The sequence below is a fragment of the Ahaetulla prasina genome, chromosome 3 (genome assembly GCF_028640845.1).
Source record: "Ahaetulla prasina isolate Xishuangbanna chromosome 3, ASM2864084v1, whole genome shotgun sequence".
NCBI lineage: Eukaryota > Metazoa > Chordata > Lepidosauria > Squamata > Colubridae > Ahaetulla > Ahaetulla prasina.
Window position 1 is genome coordinate 48,547,840 of NC_080541.1, and position 22,337 is coordinate 48,570,176.

Consider the following 22,337-nt stretch of genomic DNA (forward strand, 5'->3'; position numbering starts at 1 on the left):
GTAGTGCTGTGGAAAGAATATTACTAAATACTGCTTGCCTTGATAGCCAACAATGATCTTCTCTACATGCCTTCAATATCTTTTGGAAGAATGGCTTCCTAACTATCTTCTTTATATAGTTTTTTACTCAGTGCTGCTGCTTGCTATTATATTATTTGCCGTTCCACTTGCATTCATATTATTTTTATATTTTACTGCTTTATTCCTCCTCTTGTATGAAAGGACTTGCAAACTGAATGGAAATTATTCCAGTATTATATGGGATCCTGTGAGGCTAATAATAGCAATCATATTGGATGGATATGGAAGATTATGGCATGGTAAGCAAATGTGTAATAGTGAAAAATTTAGATTCTGTTACAGAATTATCTACATTTGTTGGATCATATCAATATAACTGTACTTACTGAGATAATGGATGTATAACTCACAGTATTTTGTATCAAAGTCTTCCATAAATTATTCACTTCATAAATGTATATAGCTGCCTATATCACTGAACATGATTCTGGGTGGCCAACAGTTAAAACACTATTTGTTTTTAAACTATAGTTATTAGCTAGTTCTCCAATTGTCAATATGCATTATACAAAAGCCCTAAAATTGGGAACATTGACCAACATCCAGAGTGAACTCACAAATAATGTTAGTATTTAATACGTTTTACTTATTTCTTAAATATCTCTGTCACTTTACTTATGTGTCTTGTTTCTTTGGATTTTGTTGTTAGCTGTTTGAAGATCAGTAATTGCCCAGCTCTACAGTGCAGGCTTGGGCAATTACTGATCCTTCAAATAATGTCAAATTTCCATTCCTGATGATTGCAAATCTAATGGTGAATGACGGTGCATGTTAAGTGTGTTGCCAGGTCAAGATGGACCTATGGTAGATGGTCTATCAGTTATCTACCACAGCTAGCATAATATGCTTACCATTATAATTAGTTCTGGCTTTTTGCTACTTGAGAAATGCAATTTTGAAGCAGTTAGTGTTGCTGAATCATTTTTTGCACTGAGCGGAAAAAGAGGGTCACTGGAGGGGACTCCTGTCTTGTTTTGCCTTCCAACTTCTACTAACCCAATATGATTTTATATAATGATTCAGTAAAGGAGCCCAAAGACAGTATAGCCTTCATTACATCATAAGATGCTTGGAAGGAGAAGCTTGTCACAAACATAAACACAAAAATGCCAGCAGTGTAATTTTACGTCACATTTTTGTAATAGAAAACATTTGCATTATGGTACAAAACTGAAAGATTGGGAAGAGGCTTTTGTTACTTAGCCAACCAACCAACACCAAACGGTTGGTTATTTTAAGTGCTCTGCTTTTGGCCAAGAGGAGCGAAGGGTCATTGCCTCTTGGTTCAGTTCTCTGTAAGGGCTACAGATTTATAAATACATCTGCTCCACTAGTATCTTGTAGTGTGATTACAAATATAAATTGCAGCATCCTTGCTATTACCGACTGACAAAGATGCTCTAATTATTGACTCGAAACACTTGAATGACAGGCTTGTTATCTGCAGATGCTCAAGTGTATGCACCATAGCATAGCCTTTTCCCTACTGCCAAGTGTTCCTCATTTCTAGCATAGGAATCCATCATTGAAAGCATCTCATAAGAATTCTGCTGTGAGTGCTCTGAATAAAGAAGTGAGCCAATAGTATTTGCTAGTTCTTCCCTCCCAGTAAAATCTGTAGCAAACATGTTCTTGGAAGGTGGGAGCAGGGTAGATACAAATTCTGGGATAGATCTTGGGATGCCAAAAGACGAGTTCAAGAGTTCAAGTTGAAGAAAATGCCTTCTCTCTTGCTCAGTCACTGGAATGTTTCAATGAATGGATTTTTGGAAAACCGTTTCTTAAATGGTTAACACTTCCCCGAGTCATCATAATAGACATGTGCAATACAGTTTTCTTAGCAACGTTACATAAGTTGTATTACTGACTTTCTAAGAAATGCCTAATTTTTCTGGAGCAGGCTACAGCTCTGGAATTTCCTATTAGTTTCCACTTAAGTGCTAATTAGGTCTAATCAGCCAAGGTCAGGTAGGGGCCATCACTTGCTATGACTCCATAAATGAAAGACGTTCTTAGTTCCACAGAAAATATACTCTTAATTCAAACTATATTAGACCATAGATGGCAGCTTTCAGTACATGGGAATTTCAGGCAGTTGTTTGATTGTGACTATGGTACTTACTAGTTAATCGTATCTAAAATTTGATATTCTACATTAGAAACATTCATATAGCAAATGTGCATGGTATTTTAATTAGTGCATTACTGATTTATGTAGCATAATATGGAATAACTGTTGATTTATACTTTGCATTTCAAACAGGGTATGAGCTACATGGCATTGAAAACATACCAGATGGGCCAGGGCTAATTATTTATTACCATGGAGCAGTTCCCTTGGACTACTTGTATTTTCTGGCTAAAATTTTTATTCTGAAGCGCAGGTGTTGTTACTCAATAGCAGATGATTGTGTTTTCATATTTCCAGGTGATGTTTATAAGTTATTTTAATATGTATGATGGTAAAACATTTCATTCAGTTTGTTTTTCCAGACTTTAGGAAGCTTGAAACATGGATTTTTATATGATAGTTTCCTGTGCTGGTAGCCAGCAGCTGTCAAAAGTTCACAAAACTTATTTTAGAGAACACTTTCTATTTGCTAGAAATTGTTAGCTAGCATTAGTGATTTAGAAGCGTGTTAAACGAAAGAGAAAGAAAAAGTATTTACTTCTATTGAATCATATTCTTATCTATACATGAAACTAACAATCCTACATAGGCCTCTGACGTAATCTAGTCAGTTCTTAGAATCGGTTGCTCATGAAAAGAAAAGAAAATAATAGAGCATATGTCGTTAGTAGAAGTGTTACACAAAACTAACTCCAAACAAACACGCTGCAGTTCTGGATGTTTTGCACAACCGCTGTTGATGAATTGAGTTATTAGCACACAAATTACATGGAATTTATAATGACCTTAACTGATTTTAGGGATAGTGTGCATTGCTTCTTCTTTCCCTGCCTTCTTTCAGGAGGTCTCAGCATAGATGATGATGATGTATTAAACTTGCACGTCATGTGATACTTCCTTCTGCTGCTAATCATGGCAGTCTGGCTGTAATCTGTGTTCTATCAGAAAATATCCAAACAGTTTAATTCCTTTAATTCGTTTCCACAAACAAGAAACAAAATTGTTTATAAATTAGGTAGTGTAGGCATAATGCACCTCATCTTGCATTGGCACAGTGCTGAATTGCTCTTTTATACGCTATATTAAATCAATTAGGCTCATTTAAAAACTACATACCTCCATGCAAATTTCAAATTCTCCATGCAGGTACATAGTTAGGCAACACAGTTAACAAAGTAGCATAAAATTATGCTGTGGCATTGCCCATTTCTTAGTCTATTTTTCAATAGAATAGAATAGAATTTTATTGGCCAAGTGTGATTGGACACACAAGGAATTTGTCTTGGTGCATATGCTCTCAGTGTACATAAAAGAAAAGATACGTTCATCAAGGTACAACATTTACAACACAATTGATGATCAATATATCAATATAAATCATAAGGATTGCCAGCAACAAGTTATAGTCATACAGTCATAAGTGGAAAGAGATTGGTGATGGAAACTATGAAACGATTAATAGTAGTGCAGATTCAGTAAATAGTCTGACAGTGTTGAGGGAATTATTTGTTTAGCAGAATGATGGCCTTCGGGAAAAAACTGATATATATATCAATATATTTGATATATATATTTGATATATTCAAATATATAGTATGGACACAATTTTTGTATTACAGATTCATTTTCATAGTCTTATTAAATTCACAGTATAAATTTTGAAAATGCTTTTATTTGGCCAAATATATGAAATATTTCCATAATGACTTACATGTATTAGAAATAAGTTCAAGGTATCAGTTTGAAACAGGTTCTGTAATTTTTAACATAGAAAATTAATTGAAAGTATGTTATTGGTTGAAAGTATATTTTAATATAACTGGTATTTTAGCCTTCAGGTAAAATTAAAAAATAAAATAAATGAAGACTGAAAATGTCTTTTCCTTACATAGAACCCCAACCAGATCCACACACTTTAAAATTCTGATCTGATCCTCTCTGTTACCTTAAGGTAAAGCATTAACGCAATTTCATAGATCTTTACACACAGCATATTATTTTGTAATCTTGCACTTTCTTTCAGGTGTTCAAGCATTAACTGGTGTGACAGGTATTATTCAAAATAAAAAGGAAGAGTGTTTAAATGTTCTCAAGAAAGGCAAGCTACTTGGAATTTCTCCAGGAGGAATGAGAGAAGCACTCTTCAGTGATAAATCATACAAGCTCATATGGCATAAGCGTAAAGGTTTCGCTCAGTTAGCTGTAGATATGAAAGTGGTAAGTATGGTGTTCATATCATTATTAAATCTTTGCTGATTACATTTTATCAGATAGAACATGATGCTAAAACAACTGGAAAACTTAGTTTTTTATAGAAGTATTGTGATAGGTTTTCTTGAAGATAACAGCTCACGAAGTATATTTACTGTAACTTGCTGTTTGAGAGTTAATTAAGTAAAGTAATGGTAGCCTAGTTCATATTTCCCAATTTTGGAACAAAAGGGAATCGTTTTTGACTTAATTCTTCATGACCATGACAGCAGAACTCTTTTCCTTCAATTAACTTAGCTCTATACTGTACTTCTCCTATTGATTATATCAGGGGTTTCCAACCTTGGTCCCTTTAAGACTTGTGGACTTCAACTCCCAGAGTTCCTCAGCCAGCTTTGCTGGCTGAGGGATTTTGGGAGTTGAAGTCCACAAGTCTTAAAGGGACCAAGGTTGGAGACCCCTGGTTTATATCATACCTTCTGTAACTTTACTGCTATGAAAAAAATACTATTCTTCTATTATCTTAATGATAAATATTTCAATATCTCAAAAATTTTCTTAATATTTAGTTATTTAACAAACTACATTTTTTTTTATTTTTAACTCTCTGATTAGACATTCATTCAGTTAAAAAATGGGAAGTCCTGATCTATTCCAAAGATTTATTATTAAATAATTGGCATTTTGTATATAGTTTGTGTATTGTGTATTGAACGAGGTATCTAGTTTGGAAGGAAAGTTCAAAAATATCAAGTAAGGGCCATATTAGAATGTTTAATGAAGCTAATCATGCAAATAGAAATAGTTTTTAAAAAAATAGTGATACCTTGGTACTCAACTGCTTTGAAACGAATCTAATTTGGTACTCAATACATTTTGATTTGAAAATTTTGTCCTGGTACTCATTGTTTGTTTGGTACTTAGCACACAATCTAGAACCTTGACTCACTTTATTATTCCTTATGGGAAAAAATGTTTGGTACTCATTGTTTCTGGTACTCATCACACCTCCTAGAAACAACGATGAATACTGAGGTACTACTATACAGAACTTGGACAGAAAATTAAGTCTCATACAATTTGATCCTTTTCGCTTAGATTCCTAGCATTTTCTGTTCCCTGGTTTTGGGTTTTGGTTTCATTCTATCCCTTCAGACCAGAGGTGGGTTTCAGCAGGTTCTGACCAGTTCTGGAGAACAGGTAGCGGAATTTTGAGTAGTTCGGAGAACCGGTAAATACCACCTCTGACTGACCCCGCCCCCATCTATTCTCTGCCTCCTGAGTCCTAGCTGAGATTTTGCACTAACCTTCCCCTGGAAAGGGGGGGAAATGAAGAGTTTACAGTATCCTTCCCCTGCCACACCTACAGAACCGGTAGTAAAAAAATTTGAATCCCACCACTGCTTTAGATTCAGTGTTTTGTATTTTTTAATACTCAAGAGTAGGGGGGGGTGTATTCTAATCTTATTTACCATTTACAGTTCACTTTATTTTTATACAAAAATAAGTATACCAAGTTTACCTGTATACTGCAACACACTATCTTGCTTGTTAGAACAGAGAATCTATCTTGCATTAAAGTGGGACTTTGTTTCCATTTGTAATACTCTGGTCAAAATGACTACGCTGACTTTACCATTAGTAGCAAATGCTGCATTTGTCATAAGAACTATTAAAACTGATAATCTAACTTTTATCATCACCTTATTTAAAAGCATTATGTAAAATTCTCAATTGACCAAGGCAGGGTGGTAGGGAAGTTCATTATCTATGGGCCTATCCAGGACTAACTATGGCACATAGAAAACAGTGACTTGGATGAAAGAGGAATAAATAAAATCTTCTGTGTCCTCTTTGCATAGTCTGAACCTCAGATCCTGTCTAGTGTGGTTGATCTATGCTTTTATGAATCTATTGCTTAGTGACTATTGTGCTGCTGTGATCACTGCTTCAAGTAGGATTGCCCAAGGTCAGCACCTCAGCTGTCAATGGTGCCTTGCCATGCCACTTCTTCTGCTTGATTTTCCTTGCATATCTGTTTCTGCTTCAGGCACTTTTTTAGGATCTTATCTTTCAGTGCCATCTTACCAATTACACTTGAATATTTTGAGTTTCATCCACAACAATCATTTTGACACCAGATTCTTCCTCCTCTCTTTCTCATCCAAACATTGTGAGAAACTTCCAGATCTTTACATTGGCAGCCTTCATATCCTGCTTTGGTTAGTTTACTATACTGACTGGCAAGGCATATGCCTTGATGGTGTATATCTTGTTCTTCCCATTGAATTGGCCCTTCAGGACCTGTGTTATCTTTTGATAGTATATAAATGCTGTTGTCTTCTTTGCCTGCCATGTGATTCCCATGTAATTGTGGGATACCAGGTGCTTGTAACTGGTCCGAATATTTGCTTTGTGATCTGCTGTTAGTTCCACCCATCAGTTTTTAAACTACCTCCTTTCTCTTTTCTACCATGCCGTAGATTTCTTGTAAATGAACAACACATAGTGTCAGAAGTGAATTCTTCTGCAGCAGTAATGGATGCTAGAGTCAAAGGTTTGATTAAAACAAAGGACAAACATTTTTTTAAAACTTTGTTGATTTATTAAAAGGTTTATTAAACCTGTTTTACAGTGTTTACACTTTATTATTATTATTTATTATTTATTAAATTTTTATACTGCCCTTCTCCCGAAGGACTCAGGGCAGTTTACAGCCATGATAAGAAACAACAACAATATACACATAAAACCATAATTTAAAAAACTTATTATACAAATGGCTGAATTAAAACATTTAGAATAAAACCCCACATTTTAAAATGTTAAAACATTAAAACTAATTAAAATCCTATGCCAGTCCTGCATGAACAAACAAATAGGTCTTCAGCTCTGGGCAGAAAGTCCGAAGGTCCGAAGTTGCCGAAGTCCAGGGGGAAGTTCGTTCCAAAGGCTGGGAGCCCCCACAGAGAAGGCCCTCCTCCTGGGGGCCGCCAGCCGACATTGCTTGGCGGACGGCACCCTAAGGAGTCCCTCTCTGTGCGAGCATGCAGGTCGGTGGGAGGTAAGTACCCTGGCCTAAACCATGGAGCGCTTTAAAGGTAGTCACCAACACCTTGAAGTGCACCCGAAAGACCACAGGTAGCCAGTGCAGACTGTGCAGGAGAGGTGTTACATGGGAGCAACGTGTGGCTCCCACTATCACCTGCGCAGCTGCATTCTGAACCAACTGGAGCCTCCGGGTACTCTTCAAGGGGAGCCCCATGTAGAGAGCATTACAGTAGTCCAAGCTACAGTTCTACAGTGATTATTGTTGTACTGTAAATCAGAATCAGCAAAAGACTGAAAGATCAGTTGCAACATTACCAACCAACCTTTACAGAATAGTGCTTTTGCTTTTGCTTTTGCTATTAGCTTCTTCCTCCTCCTCTTCTTTTTTTAAAAAGATGCTCTGGAGTCATTGCCAAACTTGAGGCTTCCTGGGAATATGGAAATCAAATTCTTTCAGCAAGGATTTCTTGACAGCAAGGATTACATGATAGCAATTAGTTACCATGAAAACGAGGTCACATAGAAATTATAGATGCTCTTTCTTGAGTACACTTCAGAAATTGAATGATGAGTATCAAAGAGAGTGTTTGTCTTGAAATACATGTGTGAAATACATGTGAAAGCAAAGAATGAAGACTAACAAATGAGCTACCATGTGTGGGCAACAAATTCCAGAGGCCACTATTAAAGAGGCCTATGAAATAATCGAGGTCACTAAATTGTTAGTAGAAGAAATGTTTGAGTTAAAACAGTCTATAGACAGTCAAGTAGGACTTACCACTATTTTTAGAAATTAGCAAATGGGCATGCCAAGAACCCAAAATTCCAAGCTATTATTGTACATTTCTAGAAACTTGTTTAGACCTCTCATAACTTTTCTTAGAAAATAAATGAAAAAGAAATGTATTTTTTTCACTCATCTGATTAAATAATTGGGTGGCTAATTAAATACTAGATGATTGAAAATAGGTATGTTTCTCAACAAAGCAATGGGATGGTGGAGTTGATGATGGTGCAGAAACCAACCTAGGATTCTAGAGAACATCATATCAGTTGTGGGCTGCAATTTTAAAAAGTCCCATTGTAATAAATAGGCCTTTTTGTGACTTGTCATATCCACATGGAAGCTATTTTCTGAATGTGCAACAGGAAACTTTTATGAAAGTATTTGCTGTAAGTATTCAAATTTCCAGTGTGCCATTGGCCCTAAAAAAGTTCCCTGTTTTTTCTGGGTGACAACATTATTGCTTCCATTTTAGAAGGAGTGTTTATTTTAGTAACCCCTTTTCTATATTTATCTGAGTTTCTCTTTATAATTTGTGCTTGAAAAAAACCCTTTCTGGTTCATGAGATGCATACTACCTAGAAGGAACTGTGAATAATCAAATATATTATGGATATTGAGCAAGACAAATGTAAGATATAATCCAGAACGCCCTGCTACATGATTGAGTAATTGATTGATATTTAATGTGGGTGGATATTTAATATGTCCTGCAATCCAAACATTATTACATTATATTCAACTCTTATTTAAGACCGTAACAAAATGTCCATTTTCTCCCCAAAAGAAAAGGGAAATTAGAAAAAGTGTTCTTCATATCCTTGGAAGTCATTGTTTGTATATATTTGTGTTTTCTTTTCTTTTTCTTTATACTTTTCTATCTCTTTTTACTCTTTATTTTTTTCTTGATCATTAAAATTATTTGACCAGACATCACATTATTATGATTGGTGTTGCTAACCTTATATTTGTTTTAAGCATATAGAAACTGAAGATTATGATGCTGAAAGCAGTGTATTAAATATTAAGGAAAACTCGATCAGTCGATTAGTGATAATAATTAGGCATACCTTAAGTGCAGTTTGAGTTAGAAAAGATAAGAATGTTAAGTGTGCACAATCAGAACTAAGCAAGATCAGTAAGAAATTTTTATAAACATCATTTTTAAAACTTTTAATTTTAAATTATTCTGATTTTAATGTTTCATTATATTGATGATATTGTATACTGCCCAGAGCCCCTCTCTAAGGGAAATGGGAAATTAAGAAATATGAAGTATAGGTCATGGGTGATATCCAGCAGATTCTAACAGGTTCTGGAGAACCGGTACCGGAAATTTTGAGTAGTTAAACCAGCAAATACCACCTCTGGCTGGCCCCAGAGTGGGATGCGAATGGAGATCTTACAATATCCTTCCCTCAGGAGGGGAGGTAATGGAGATTTTGCAATATCTTCCCCTGCCACGCCCACTAAGCCACACCCACAGAACTGATAGGGAGAAATTTTGGATTTCACCCCTGGTATAGGTAGTCCTTGACTTACACCGCAGTTGAGTCCAAAACGTCATTTAACAAATGAGACAATTGTTAAATGAGCTTTGCCCCAATTTACAACTTTCTTTGCCACAGTTGTTAAGTGAATCATTCCAGTTCTTAAGTTAGTAACACTGTTAAGTGAATTTGGTTCCCTCATTGACTTTGCTTGTCAGAAGGTCACAAATGGTGATCACATGACCCTGAGACACTGCAAGCGTCATAAATATGAGCCAATTGCCAAAAGTTTTATTTTTGATTATGTGACCACAGGATTGTTGCAATGGTTGTAAGTGTGAAAACTGTCCCATCACTTTTTTCAGTCCTGTTGTAACTTCGAACAGTCACTAAATGAATTGTTGTAAGTTGAAGACTACCTGTATAAATAAATAAATAAAACGGGCTAATGGTCTCTCAATACTTTAATTAAATATTTTTTAAAAAATATCTCTTTTTTTTCCTTTAGCCTATTATACCCATGTATACACAAAATATTCGAGAAGGATATTGGATCTTTGGGCAATCAAGTAAGGCATACTTATATTGCATATTTTAATTTGAAAATTACTTGTTGTTCAGTCTATAGCTCTATGTTTTGCATAGCATTTAGATAGAGTGTATAAGACACAAAGAGGTCCCTAGCCCCATTCTCTTTGGGATGCAGAGTTTAACTGAGCTCAGTACTTGACTCCACCAGTGTAATACAATGATAAATTATTTTTACTCTATTGTACTTTTAATTGCCTTGATGAAGAAACACTTTTCTTGGGAAACTAAAACAATGTATTGCATGGTACACAGTCATCTCTGAGCTTCATAGGTGAAGCAAGAGGTTTTCTTGAAGTACAGTACAAATGCTGAGTTTGTTCTTTTGCTTCACACCATTCCAAACACTTAGGCGCATTTTAGATTGTCAGAGGATCTGCAAAAAATAGCTGTTTTGTTTACCCTTTTCCCTATTTGGAAAATGAAGAGGGAAGGAGGAAATATGCACAATAATTATAGCTTTTAATCACAGGAATGATATGCATCAAGGCCTCTCCAGAGTGCCTTGCAAACAGATGTTGTAACCCTATTACAATTTGCTACACCCTGTTCTCTGCTCATTGCTGATAATTGAAGAGCAATATTTGAAATAAAAATATAGCAAAGTGAAGTATGTCAAGCGCAGGAAATCAGGAGCCAGGTTGGTTCAAATAAATACAGGTTTATTGCAGGCTAACACTCTCTCTAAGAATCTGAACTACTACAGTCAAAGTGAATCGGTGGTAGATAAGAGTGAACAGAATTCAACTTAGATCCCTTGTGGGCGCAAAGGGACTCGAGACTGATGATGCACTTGACCTCTCCCTCAGGTTCAGGCTGTCATCTCCTACATCTATTCACCTGTGATAATATATTGAATTTTTTCCATTCCTTTTAATTAATTCTTTAGATCCCAGATTTTTTGCTCATTTATCCATACCCTGAACTCTCTCATCATTTTATGCTATAAATTGTTAATCTGCTTTCTGTCTTGTTAAAACTTAGTTGTAGCATTTCCATACAGAATATTTGTGGCAGTCTGAAATCAGAACCAAATTTATCAGTTCTCACAGTATTAACTAAGCCAGGAGATAAATAAATTTATTACTACAGGTACCTCCAGCATCCTGCTATGCGCTGTCTTTTCATTTGAATCTTTGCACTATTGGTAAGCTTCTGATAAGCTTGTTACCCTTTGCAGAAATCTTTCCTTGGTTGTTAACTTGATCAGATTATTGGCAAGCTCCTTCAGTATCTAGAATGCAATTAATTTGACCCTGGAGACTTAAATTCATTCTAAATAAATCCCCTGACCATGCTTCTTTGAGTTTCAAGGTACAACCCATCTTCTTTATCCTGGTTTTTTTAAATGGCATTGTAAAGCATGTTATTTTGTTGGAAACGAAGAAAACAAGAGATATTCAATAGCAGTCTTCTCTGTTAGTATTGTTCTGTTTTACATTTTACACACGTGTGTGTGTGTGTGTGTGTTTCATTTTTTATTATTTTTATACATATTATAATTCTTCCCTTTTTATAAAAACTGTTTTATTTCTTGATTTTCTTTTATATATGTTTTCTACTTTTTTTAATAAATGCTCTGCTCTACTTCTTTGGGACTTACAAACAGACAATGTCGGCTGGCGGCCCCCAGGGGAAGATCCTTCTCTGTGGGGGCCCCCACTCTTTGGAATGAACTTCCCCCTGGTTTACGTCAAATACCTGACCTTCGGACCTTTCGCCGCGAACTGAAAACATATCTGTTTGTTCGTGCGGGGCTTTCTTAAATTGTTTAGTTTTAAATTTTAAATTTCTCTCTGGTTTTAATTGGGGTTTTTTAGATTTTTAACTATTTTAATTTCGGCCACACTGTATAATAAGTTTTTTAATTTTATTTTAACTGTACATTGTTTCTTTTTACTTTGGCTGTACACCGCCCTGAGTCCTTCGGGAGAAGGGCGGTTTATAAATCTAATAAAATAAATAAATAAATAAATAAATAAACAGTACCACAAGAGGAAAAACAACTATTTGTCTGCCTCTTGTGGAGCTATAAAAAATACTACATAATAAATTTTTGCATGAAAAATAATAAAGCCATGGGGAAAGTGTCTGGTAACATTGTTACATGCAATGTGTAAGCAATGTTTGTATTCCTACCTATGGGGGACTCAAATAACACTTGCAATAGGTGTAAATTGGTTAGATTACTTGAAGAAAAGGTGAAGAATTTGAAGGCAAGTCAAGCCTCTAAAACTCATGACACTCCCGTACTAGACACTTTAAAGTTTGTTTATTTATCAAATTTATTACAATCCTAGATTGTATCAACAGAGGGATACCATCAAGTTCATGAGAAATGATACCGTTCTATACTGAACTAGGAATACTGTATCCAGTTCTGGTTGCCAAATACAAATAAGATTGTGAGACCCTAGAAACTGCAAAGAGCAAAGAAGATGATAAAAGGTCTGAAGGCTAAATGATATGATGACCAGCTGAGGGAGCTAGGTATGTTTAGCTTATCAAAGAAAAGGATTAAGGGGGGTAGGTCCCTTTCAGCCTATGTTTCTGTGTTCTAATGTTGACAAGACAGGTTTTTTTTAGCCAAGTTTGTAACAATGTCAAGTGAATTTCTGCTTCTTGTTCATAATTTCAAGAGTACAGGAAGCTTTTATTTAGATCAGGACTGATAGATCGGTGATTCCTATCTCACTGGTACATGCTACTCCTAGCAACCAAATCTGCTGATATTTCTCAACTATAAATTATGGCTGAGAAAATTGTTGCTTTAAATGTTGTTATTGAAAGGTCCTAATCTTGTCTAAGTTTTGTTGTGGTCCGCCAGCGTCCTGCAGAGCTGGCAGCAGAGTCAGACAGTGAGGAGTTTGGAGAGGAACATGAGCCAGTCTTAGAATCTGGGGAAGGCTCAGACGGGGTTCTGCGACAGAGGCAGAGAAAGGGCCATCTAGGAGGTACGTGCTGCCTTCGGACTCTCAGCGGACTTCAGTGAGGCAGAGGAACAGAGGGCTGTTCCCAGTGTGCACTTGCGCAGAGCTGCCAGAAGGCAAGAACAGTTAAAACAAAAGGGACGACTTGGGAGTAGAGCTTGGAGATGATTATGGAGCCCCTCCCATAAGACTTAAAAGAGGAGCAAAGGCACGTGGGCCTTTGCAGGAAGCGGCGTTGTTAATTCTGTTCTGTTTAAAGCCTGAAGCTCTGTTTGATTCTGGACTCCGCCAATTAGGTCTTTGGCAGCGTGTCAAGGGAGATAAAGGTGGGTGATTATCCCGAAGGACTTTTTACTACTATTTGGGACTCAACAGTGAATGAACAGAATTCACAGCTGTTGCAATAAAAGAGGTTTTTGGGACTACTCGTGTGTTTTACTGACTCAGGAAGTCTAGGTCAGAACAAGTTTTTCAATCTCTGCTTCTTTATTAACAGTAACTCAGTGTAAAAGGAGATCACACTTTGATAGCAGATAATCTGATGTGCTGAAAAAAGGAGGGCATCCTCAAGTTACCAACAGCACCAACTGATTTTATCTGTAGATCTTTCAAATTACATTTTTAATTTTAAAATTGCTAAAATCTAGCAGCTGAAAAGTTTACCATGCCCTGCCTGAGAAGAAGAATTGCAGTTTTCATCTTAAATTATACTAAGAAAGTAAAATCAAATAGAGAAAGGTTAATTCTTGAGACAGAATTCTCAGTGCTAGGCAAATTTGTAATTCTTGTAGTTCCTATGAAGAAAAAGAAGCCTGTTATTAAAACACAGCAGCCTGCAATTACTGCAGGTTCAAGCCCCACCAGGCCCAAGGTTGACTCAGCCTTCCATCCTTTATAAGGTAGGTAAAATGAGGACCCAGATTGTTGGGGGGGGGGGCAATAAGTTGACTTTGTAAATATACAAATAGAATGAGACTATTGCCTTACACACTGTAAGCCGCCCTGAGTCTTCGGAGAAGGGCGGGATATAAATGTAAATAAATAAATTTAAAAAAAGTATGATTTAAGGCACAAACAAGTAACAAAAGTGATCTTACTTTAAAATCAAATTCTATTTCTCACAGATCTGTAGGTTGAATGTGTAATCATATATATAATTATTTTTAAAACAGCAGTTTAAGTACTCATATTTTGGGGGGAAATAATAAATCATATTAGAATAAGCAAATATATGCATTTCTATCTGTGGGATTATTTTTCCTTTGCAGAGTATTTCCATAATTACTATTTAATTTAATTGCCCATGTAATCAAAAATTTAGCTAACATAGTCTGTGGAATCTAAAGATAAAGGCATGATATATGGGCATCTGGCAATTCAAATGTTAACAAAGAGAAATCCACTAGATTCTAGTGAAATTTTGTTTGATTCCAGAGGAAGCACTAGATGAATTAAGCTTTGCCCAGGGAACAGGAGAGAAAAGCAGTTTTCCTTGTGCCCCTTTTCTCATTGGTTCCTTTTGCTTGGGGGAAAAATCCCTACTCTAACTGGTGCAACCAGCTATGGTACAAAACTGAACAATGTAGAAGGAGATATATGTATGTATGTATGTATGTATGTATGTATGTATGTATGTATGTATGTATGTATTACTGAATCTGGGCTTCTACTGAAGCCCAACAACTCTAAAAGCTCTTCATAAAACTTTTCCAATTGTGAAATAACCAGCCAACATACAACCCAGGAAATAGACAATATGGTTTCTTTCAGCAATTTTTTCCTATGTTAATATGTTATACAGATTCCTTGTTCTCCAACTAAAACAATGGATTTTGTTAAACCCATTTTTAAGGGAGTGACTTTGGGATGCAATACTAAATAGAAGCCTCTGTATTTTAATCTTTTGCTTGCCAGAAACTGTATATGTGTGTGCGTGCGCACATGCAGATGTGTATAATTTTTATTTAAATGAATAGTTTTATGACTATGTTGCAGCTGAAGAGCAACTATAGTTCTCTAGAGCAGGGGCCTCCAACTTTGGTCCCTTTAAGATTTGTGGACTTCAACTCTCAGAGTTCCTCAGCCAACTGGCTGAGAGACTCTGGGAGTTGAAGTCCACAAGTCTTAAAGGGACCAAGGTTGGAGACCCCTGCTCTAGACTGATTCCAATAACATATAATTTAGATATTTAAACTGATTCAAATTATGTTTTGGTTTTAACTTTTTTTTCTTTCACATGAGCTTTAGCTAGGAGGCTATATGAATATAGTCGAATCCCCTTCCTTCCAGTCTGTGGTGGATTTCCAGTCAAATTTCGTACTTACATTGGAGAACCCATTCTGTATAATCCAAATGTAACTGCTGAGGAATTGGCTGCAAAGGTATGATTTGTTTATCAGTTTGAACATCTTCAATTCCTGCTTAATTGTCAACAAATATTTGTATTTTAAATTAATGTATTACATTGATTTAATGTCTCAAAGCTTTTCATAAGACTAATATAATTCAAATTATTCATGGAAAAGTATTTTCCTTTTGTGTTTTCAAAACAGTGCAAATAAAATCTAGTAATGACCAAATTCTATTACTAAATTGTGGAAATTACACTTAATGGCATTAACCTTAAAATGGTTCAGTGCTTACAAACAGAGTAAAATAAAACCAAAATATTTTAGATGACTTTATATTCTTTGAATGGATTGGTAAATTCTAGCTATGGTGGGTTCTAAACATTATTTATTTTATTTTATTTTATTATTTTATTTTATCATTGTCTTTTCAGTTTCTATAGCTGCCCATTTCATTCTTACTCTGGGCAGCTTGCAACTCGAGAAATAGATTACAATTGAAACATTAAAACATTTTAAAACAATAAGAAACAATAAAAACATCAAAAAATATACATAGAGATGAGATACTTGGCCGGTTAGCAATTCAACTAGGAAACAGGGCCCTAAACACAGTCAGGACCCCAGGTTTATTTATAGATTAATGTTATGATTTATAGATTAATGTATCTAGCTATTGTGCCTTCAGAAATTTATAGTCTAGTTGTTTCAGCATGTAATGCCCTATAGACTGTCCCAAGGGGAGAAGTTGAAACAGTTTAGATTCAGGATGTGAGGGATCACTAGATATATTTTCAGCCTCCTTCTGATCTGTGCAATATACATGTCTTCTGTGGAAGGCAGGCTGGTTGCAGTTCCTTTTCCTGCAGTCTTAACTATCTGTTGGAGTACGTACCTGTCCCATTTAGTTGCTGTACCAAACCAGTATAGAAGTACAAATGACAGACTCAGTAATTCCCCTGTAAAACTGCATCAACAGTGCCTGGGGCTGAACTTCCTGAGGTTGCAGGAAGAATATTCTTAGTTGTGGCTTTTTAGTGATGGTTTTAATGTTAAGTGTCCACTTCAAGTCCTTGGATTATAAAGGGCCTCTGGTGGCTCAACAGACTAATGCAGTCTGTTATTAACAGCAGCTGCTTGCAATTACTGCAGGTTCAAGTCCCACCAGGCCCAAGGTTGACTCAGCCTTCCATCCTTTATTAGGTAGGTAAAATGAGGACCCAGATTGTTGGGGGCAATAAGTTGACTTTGTATATAATATACAAATGGATGAAGACTATTGCTTGACATAGTGTAAGCCGCCCTGAGTCTTCGGAGAAGGGCGGGATATAAATGCAAAAAAAAAAACCAACCACCAGAAAACCTGAAGGACTCTACTGCTGACACTTTTCTGTCAAATATAGTAAGAGGTGGTAGAAGGGCTTTATTTAGAAATAAAAATAAAAATGAATATAGAAAAGAAGAGTCATAATCTGATAGACTTACTTTAGTCTAGATCTGGGAATTGGAAAAAGGGACCCCCACGTCATTTCTCAAGATATTTCTAACCTGTATACTTTTCTATGAGAATAAAAAAATTAAACAGCAGCTATATTTTTATATAATGCCTCCCTTTGTTCCGAACTTTTTGGGGACAGAGAACAGATTGGGCCTAAATAGTACTTGGATTTGAGAGTACCAAGGATGAAGCTTTCATAAATTTACCATTTATTCTTCTAGCGAATCCTTATCCAACATAATTGTGATAATGAAATGTTTTATTGTTTCCTTTTTTTTTTAACTTTCATTTTTAGACCCAAATTGCACTCCAGTCATTAATTAGAAAGCACCAGCAAATTCCTGGAAGCATCTGTCGGGCTTTATTGGAAAGATTTCACAAAGAAAAGAAAAAGGAGTAAATTGGTCAAATGTTATGATTAGGTTAAATGAGGCAGCACACTGCTAATTACGAGTTTGACAATCATACAGGATATCAAAAATTCTAATTTATATTATTTTCTAATTTAGTATTGTACTTTTTTGGCATATACTTATTATATTATTATTATAATAATATAATATATATAATATATATAATATAATATAATTTATTATTATTATTATTATTATTGCTTATATATATTGTTGTGTTTGACAAATAAATAAATAAATAAAAATAAAGAAAGAATAAAGTATTATGCAATTTTTCATTTACAGGCAAAAAGCACTTGAATAGCTTTTCATAAGGCTTCTAAGACAAGGGTGTATTTCAAGGTTGAAGTGTTACTTAGAGACTTTGGTGTACTTACAGGTAGGTCATGATTACTGAATGATACAATACTAGACTTAGTATGAGTTGGAATTTGAGAAGTTGCATATAAGGAGATCCCAAATTCAGTTAAGGCGAGGCTTCACGTGTGCAACACAGTGGAGATTTTAGACACTCTTCATCTTCATATGTGCAAAATGGATAAAAGGCAGATTCTGTCAAAGAAAAACAGTGAGATTGTAATTAGAACAAATATTTGCTGTAATTGAATGACATGAACATAACCATAGCAATCCTAAATTAGGATGAATTTAGGGAAGAATTATTTTGCGTTTGCTTTCTATAATTACTCTGTGATTTTGTTATATATATGAATTTGAATAATGCAACCATTTCACTGGATTCATTAATCACACTAATCAATAATATTTTTTAGAATGATTTGATTCCTTGGCTGTTGTTTATATTGTGCATTTCACTACTGTATTGTTTTTAAATGTTGTAAGCCTTCCAGAATTGCTAATGTAAGATAAGCAGCTGTATAAATCCAAGACATATTTTTTTAAATATTAAAATTATATTGAATAAAATGGCATTCATGTTGTGCTTCACTGCAATATGTATTGGAATGGATCTGTCAATATACATGCAGTGGTAAAGAATTTCACTATTGGGTTTTTGTGAAACAGGCAATCTTTGTAGGCTATCTTGAAGCAATATTTCACCAGACATTTTTAACAAAGTAAATTTTTATGGGATGTATTTTGAGTGAAAGGAAATTTTAGAAAATTTTGTTTGTATCAAACATATTCAAATTGATAGTCTGTGTGGATAAGCATATAGAGAAGGCTGGTACAAGACATGGCCTACATGCTGCCCATCAGCCATATTTTTTTTTAATAATAAAAAAATAATTTTACTCTCAGCGTCAGAAAGGATCTGCAACCATTGCCACGAAGACACACTGCTCCAACATTTCCAGGCCTTACAATGCCGCCAGCTCTGTTGCTGCTCCACCAGCTGTCAGACAGTTACAGGTAGTCCTTGACTTACAACAGTTCACTTAGTCACCATTCAAATTTACAACGGCACTGAAAAAAGTAATTTATGACTGTTTTTCACATTTACCACAGGGGTAGCATCCCTATAGTCATATGATCAAAATTCAGACACTTGGGAAGTGACTCACATTTATGACCACTGCAGTGTCCCAGGGTCATGTGATTACCGTTTGCGACCTTCTGACAAGCAAAGCCAATGGGAAAACCAGATTTGCTTAACAATCGTTACTAATCTGACAACTGAAGTGATTCATTTAACAACTGGGACAAGAAAGGTTGTAAAATGGGGGGGGGTAATTCACTTAACAAATATTTCACTTAGCACCAAAAGTTTTGGGCTCAATTGTGGTCATAAGTTGAGGACTATCTGTAATTGTCATACCAACTATTTCTTTGCAGACACCTAATATTTTTAATTTATTAACATGACCCTTTTCCATCTACAACTTGTGTAACTCTGGTAGCAGGTTGTGCAAGTTAAGGTTAATTTGCAGGTTGTTTCAGCAGACATTTTGGCTAATAAATTTCAGCAGACATTTTGGCTAATAAATGAATAAAAACACTGAAATAAATAAAAAATAATAATTATGTGGAAACCAATCTGATCTAAAGCTACTTTCAATGAAAACCGACGTTGGCCTTTGTAAGAGAATGTATTTATGGATGCTTCTTTGGAGATCCGATGTTAGTAATTGGACTTATTATCCTTTAGTCATGTTTTTGATCTTTATATTTATAAATAAACTCAGATATTCTAAAACATAGTTACCATGGCTTTTTTTCTAAATGGAACTCTTTTGGAATATGTACTGTAGCCCTCAATATGATCACAGATGGAATTTTGGTAGTAAGTCAGGATAATCATTGAACCAATCAATTTGGTGACTGAACTCATTTCAAAACCATTTTATGATGGCTGTAAAGTGAGCCACTGTGGTTGTTAAGCAAACCATGTGGTCCTTAAGTGAAACCAGTGTACGCAATAGGCTTTCCAGCAGAAAACAGTAAAAAAAAATGTGGCAAATCTGAAATGTAGTCAAATGATTATGGGGCTGCTGTGTCACATTTTACAATGGTTAGAAGTGCTTACAGGCCAGAAAGTACACTTTTGGAGGCCATCATAACTTCAAATGGTCATTAAGCAACCAGGCATTAACCAAGGACTACCTGTAATTTTTCCAGTTCTGGAAAAAGTAATGACTGACAATATTACCTAACCTACAAATCTCTCCTGAGTTCAGGTATGGCAGGGCTGTCAAATACCTGGCCCTCAAACCAGATGCATCACGCGCTGGCCATGCTCACACCCGGTTTAGCAAAGGGGGGGAAAAAGTCCTGATACATCACGTGATGCCTCCGTGACGACATGAGTTTGACATCCTGATGTATGGTGAATCATTTCTAACAGCGCTTGCTCTCGATTTGGGATAGAAGGTACTGTAATTTGGGTTAGACAGGCTAAAATGAAAATAAATTTAGTAGTTTAGATCAGGGGTCTCCAACCTTTGCAAATTTAAGACTTGTGGACTTCAACTCCCAGAGTTCTTTGGGAGAACTCTGGGAGTTGAAGTTCACAAGCTTTAAAGTTGCCAGGGTTGGAGACCCCTGGTTTAGATGTTAAAGTAGCGTAACAAAGTAGGAAAACGGATCATTAGTTGATACAATTGTGGCTATTGGAAATGTTAGACTATTACGTCATTTTTTAAAAAAAATTTAATTTACATTTATATCCCGCCCTTCTCCGAAGACTCAGGGCGGCTTACACTATGTTAGCAATAGTCTTCATTCTATTTGTATATTTATATACAAAGTCAACTTATTGCCCCCAACAATCTGGGTCCTTATTTTACCTACCTTATAAAGGATGGAAGGCTGAGTCAACCTTGGGCCTGGTGGGACTAGAACCTGCAGTAATTGCAGGCAGCTGCTGTTAATAACAGACTGCATTAGCAGTCTGAGCCACAGAGGCCCATCACGCGCTTTATTCCAATTATATACACCTGATCTATTCAAGGTATCTCTCAAGGTACCTATCAGTTTAAAAAGAAAAAAAAGAGAATGAAATTAATTCTAAATATGTGGCCTTTTGTCATTAACTCTATATTTGCACTTCATGTCATTCCTTCTAATAATCAAGTTATTTTGACAAAATAGTAGCAGTTATGTGCTGCTGGTTACTGGATACTTGTTTATTTGCAAAGTTGGATAATTAAGTGTACAAACCAGTTTCCAGTTGACATTCTGGATATTCTGGAGGCATGCTTATCACATTGCCATCCAGTCCTTTTTTGGATGCTATAAGTTTTTGAAAACTTTGAAACATACTGAAACTCTGGAAATGCTTACAGCACTGGGAATTCTGAAGATGTAAAGGACATAGGATTAAGGAAAGCTAAACTGCTGTGACTGTCAGCATCTTTCTTTTTCATTAGAGGCCAGTCTTTTCTATTATCCACTGATTTTTAAAATTGTTTTAATACAAAGATTGAAACTTTATCTATGTTAGTGTGTAACATAACCATTTTACCACATTGTTACAGCTGTGGATGGGACAGAGTCCTAACACTAAAGAAAGCCTTTTAGAAATCCAAATTTGATCCGGTGGTAACATTGGATACCATGTTGCAAGACTAAGCATTGATAGAAGCAATGCAATCAAGTCAGAAAGGATTAAAAAAAGAAAATCTCAAAAAGACTTACATAACTCCATGAGCATACAAAAACTAATATTCAATAGTCTTAGAAGACAAATAATAAAAGGAACTTCTGATGCACTGCCAGACCATTAGAGTACATATATACATATATACACCACCACCATATATACACTACACCCATCTTCCACAAACCATGCTTCTCCCTTGCATATACACATGGACACACACATTTTGTCCTATAATTTAGGTCCCTGGGGACATTTTATAGACTACCTTTCAGGAGCCAACTTCTGTACTAGACTTTTGAAAGTTAAAAGGAGCTTCCTCTTCAAGCAGTCCATCTTCAGGTATTCATTTCCAGCTCAGTGACCCAGAGCTCTTTGATCTTTCATCAAATAAAACAGAAGGGTAGAGCTTAATATTAAACTACACGTTTCCAAACACAAGATAAAGATGTAAATCCTCTTGTCCAATTTTAGGCTCAAAAATAAGCAGATTTATAGATATATTTCAATGATTATATACATACATACATACATACATACATACATATATATATATATATATTTGTTTTCTGAGGTTTTCGCGGGTGTTTGTATGTAGGTCTTTGGTTATTCAGGTTTTCTCCCGCGTAAAATTGGAAGTGTCTTGGCGACGTTTCGACGAAGTCTCATTCGTCATCTTCAGGCTTCAGCTTCGTGCTTCTGGGAGCAATGTGTGATTGCAGCTGTTTCTTCCTTTTTAACTGCTAGCATAG

At 35.6% G+C, this 22,337-nt stretch overlaps 1 protein-coding gene and 1 long non-coding RNA gene across 7 annotated transcripts in view; one reads left to right on the plus strand and one right to left on the minus strand.

Annotated features, from left to right (window-relative positions):
• LOC131194885 (monoacylglycerol/Diacylglycerol O-acyltransferase-like) lies at positions 1–17,541 on the plus strand. 3 transcript variants are annotated; one of them, XM_058176444.1, is made up of 6 exons: positions 1–320; positions 2,345–2,509; positions 4,236–4,429; positions 10,257–10,317; positions 15,508–15,647; positions 17,408–17,541. In XM_058176444.1, exons 1-6 carry the CDS (start codon positions 53–55, stop codon positions 17,510–17,512), a joined length of 933 nt encoding a protein of 310 aa, XP_058032427.1. In that variant the 5' UTR covers positions 1–52; the 3' UTR covers positions 17,513–17,541. The 3 variants fall into 3 exon arrangements, with proteins under 3 accessions (XP_058032427.1, XP_058032428.1, XP_058032430.1); XM_058176445.1 differs by having other exon boundaries at positions 15,514–15,647; XM_058176447.1 differs by lacking the exons at positions 15,508–15,647; positions 17,408–17,541 and adding an exon at positions 11,429–15,294.
• Positions 17,520–22,337, minus strand: part of LOC131194886 (uncharacterized) — a 7,249-nt gene continuing 2,431 nt past the window's right edge. Inside the window, exons 2-5 of one of the 4 annotated variants that reach the window (XR_009154338.1) lie at positions 22,130–22,328; positions 21,854–21,965; positions 20,778–20,953; positions 17,520–18,077 (exon numbers count right to left, since the gene is read on the minus strand). This is a non-coding gene — a long non-coding RNA (uncharacterized LOC131194886). The remainder of the gene's footprint in view (positions 18,078–20,777; positions 20,954–21,853; positions 21,966–22,129; positions 22,329–22,337) is intronic. The other 3 variants (XR_009154340.1, XR_009154341.1, XR_009154339.1) reach the window with 3 other exon arrangements.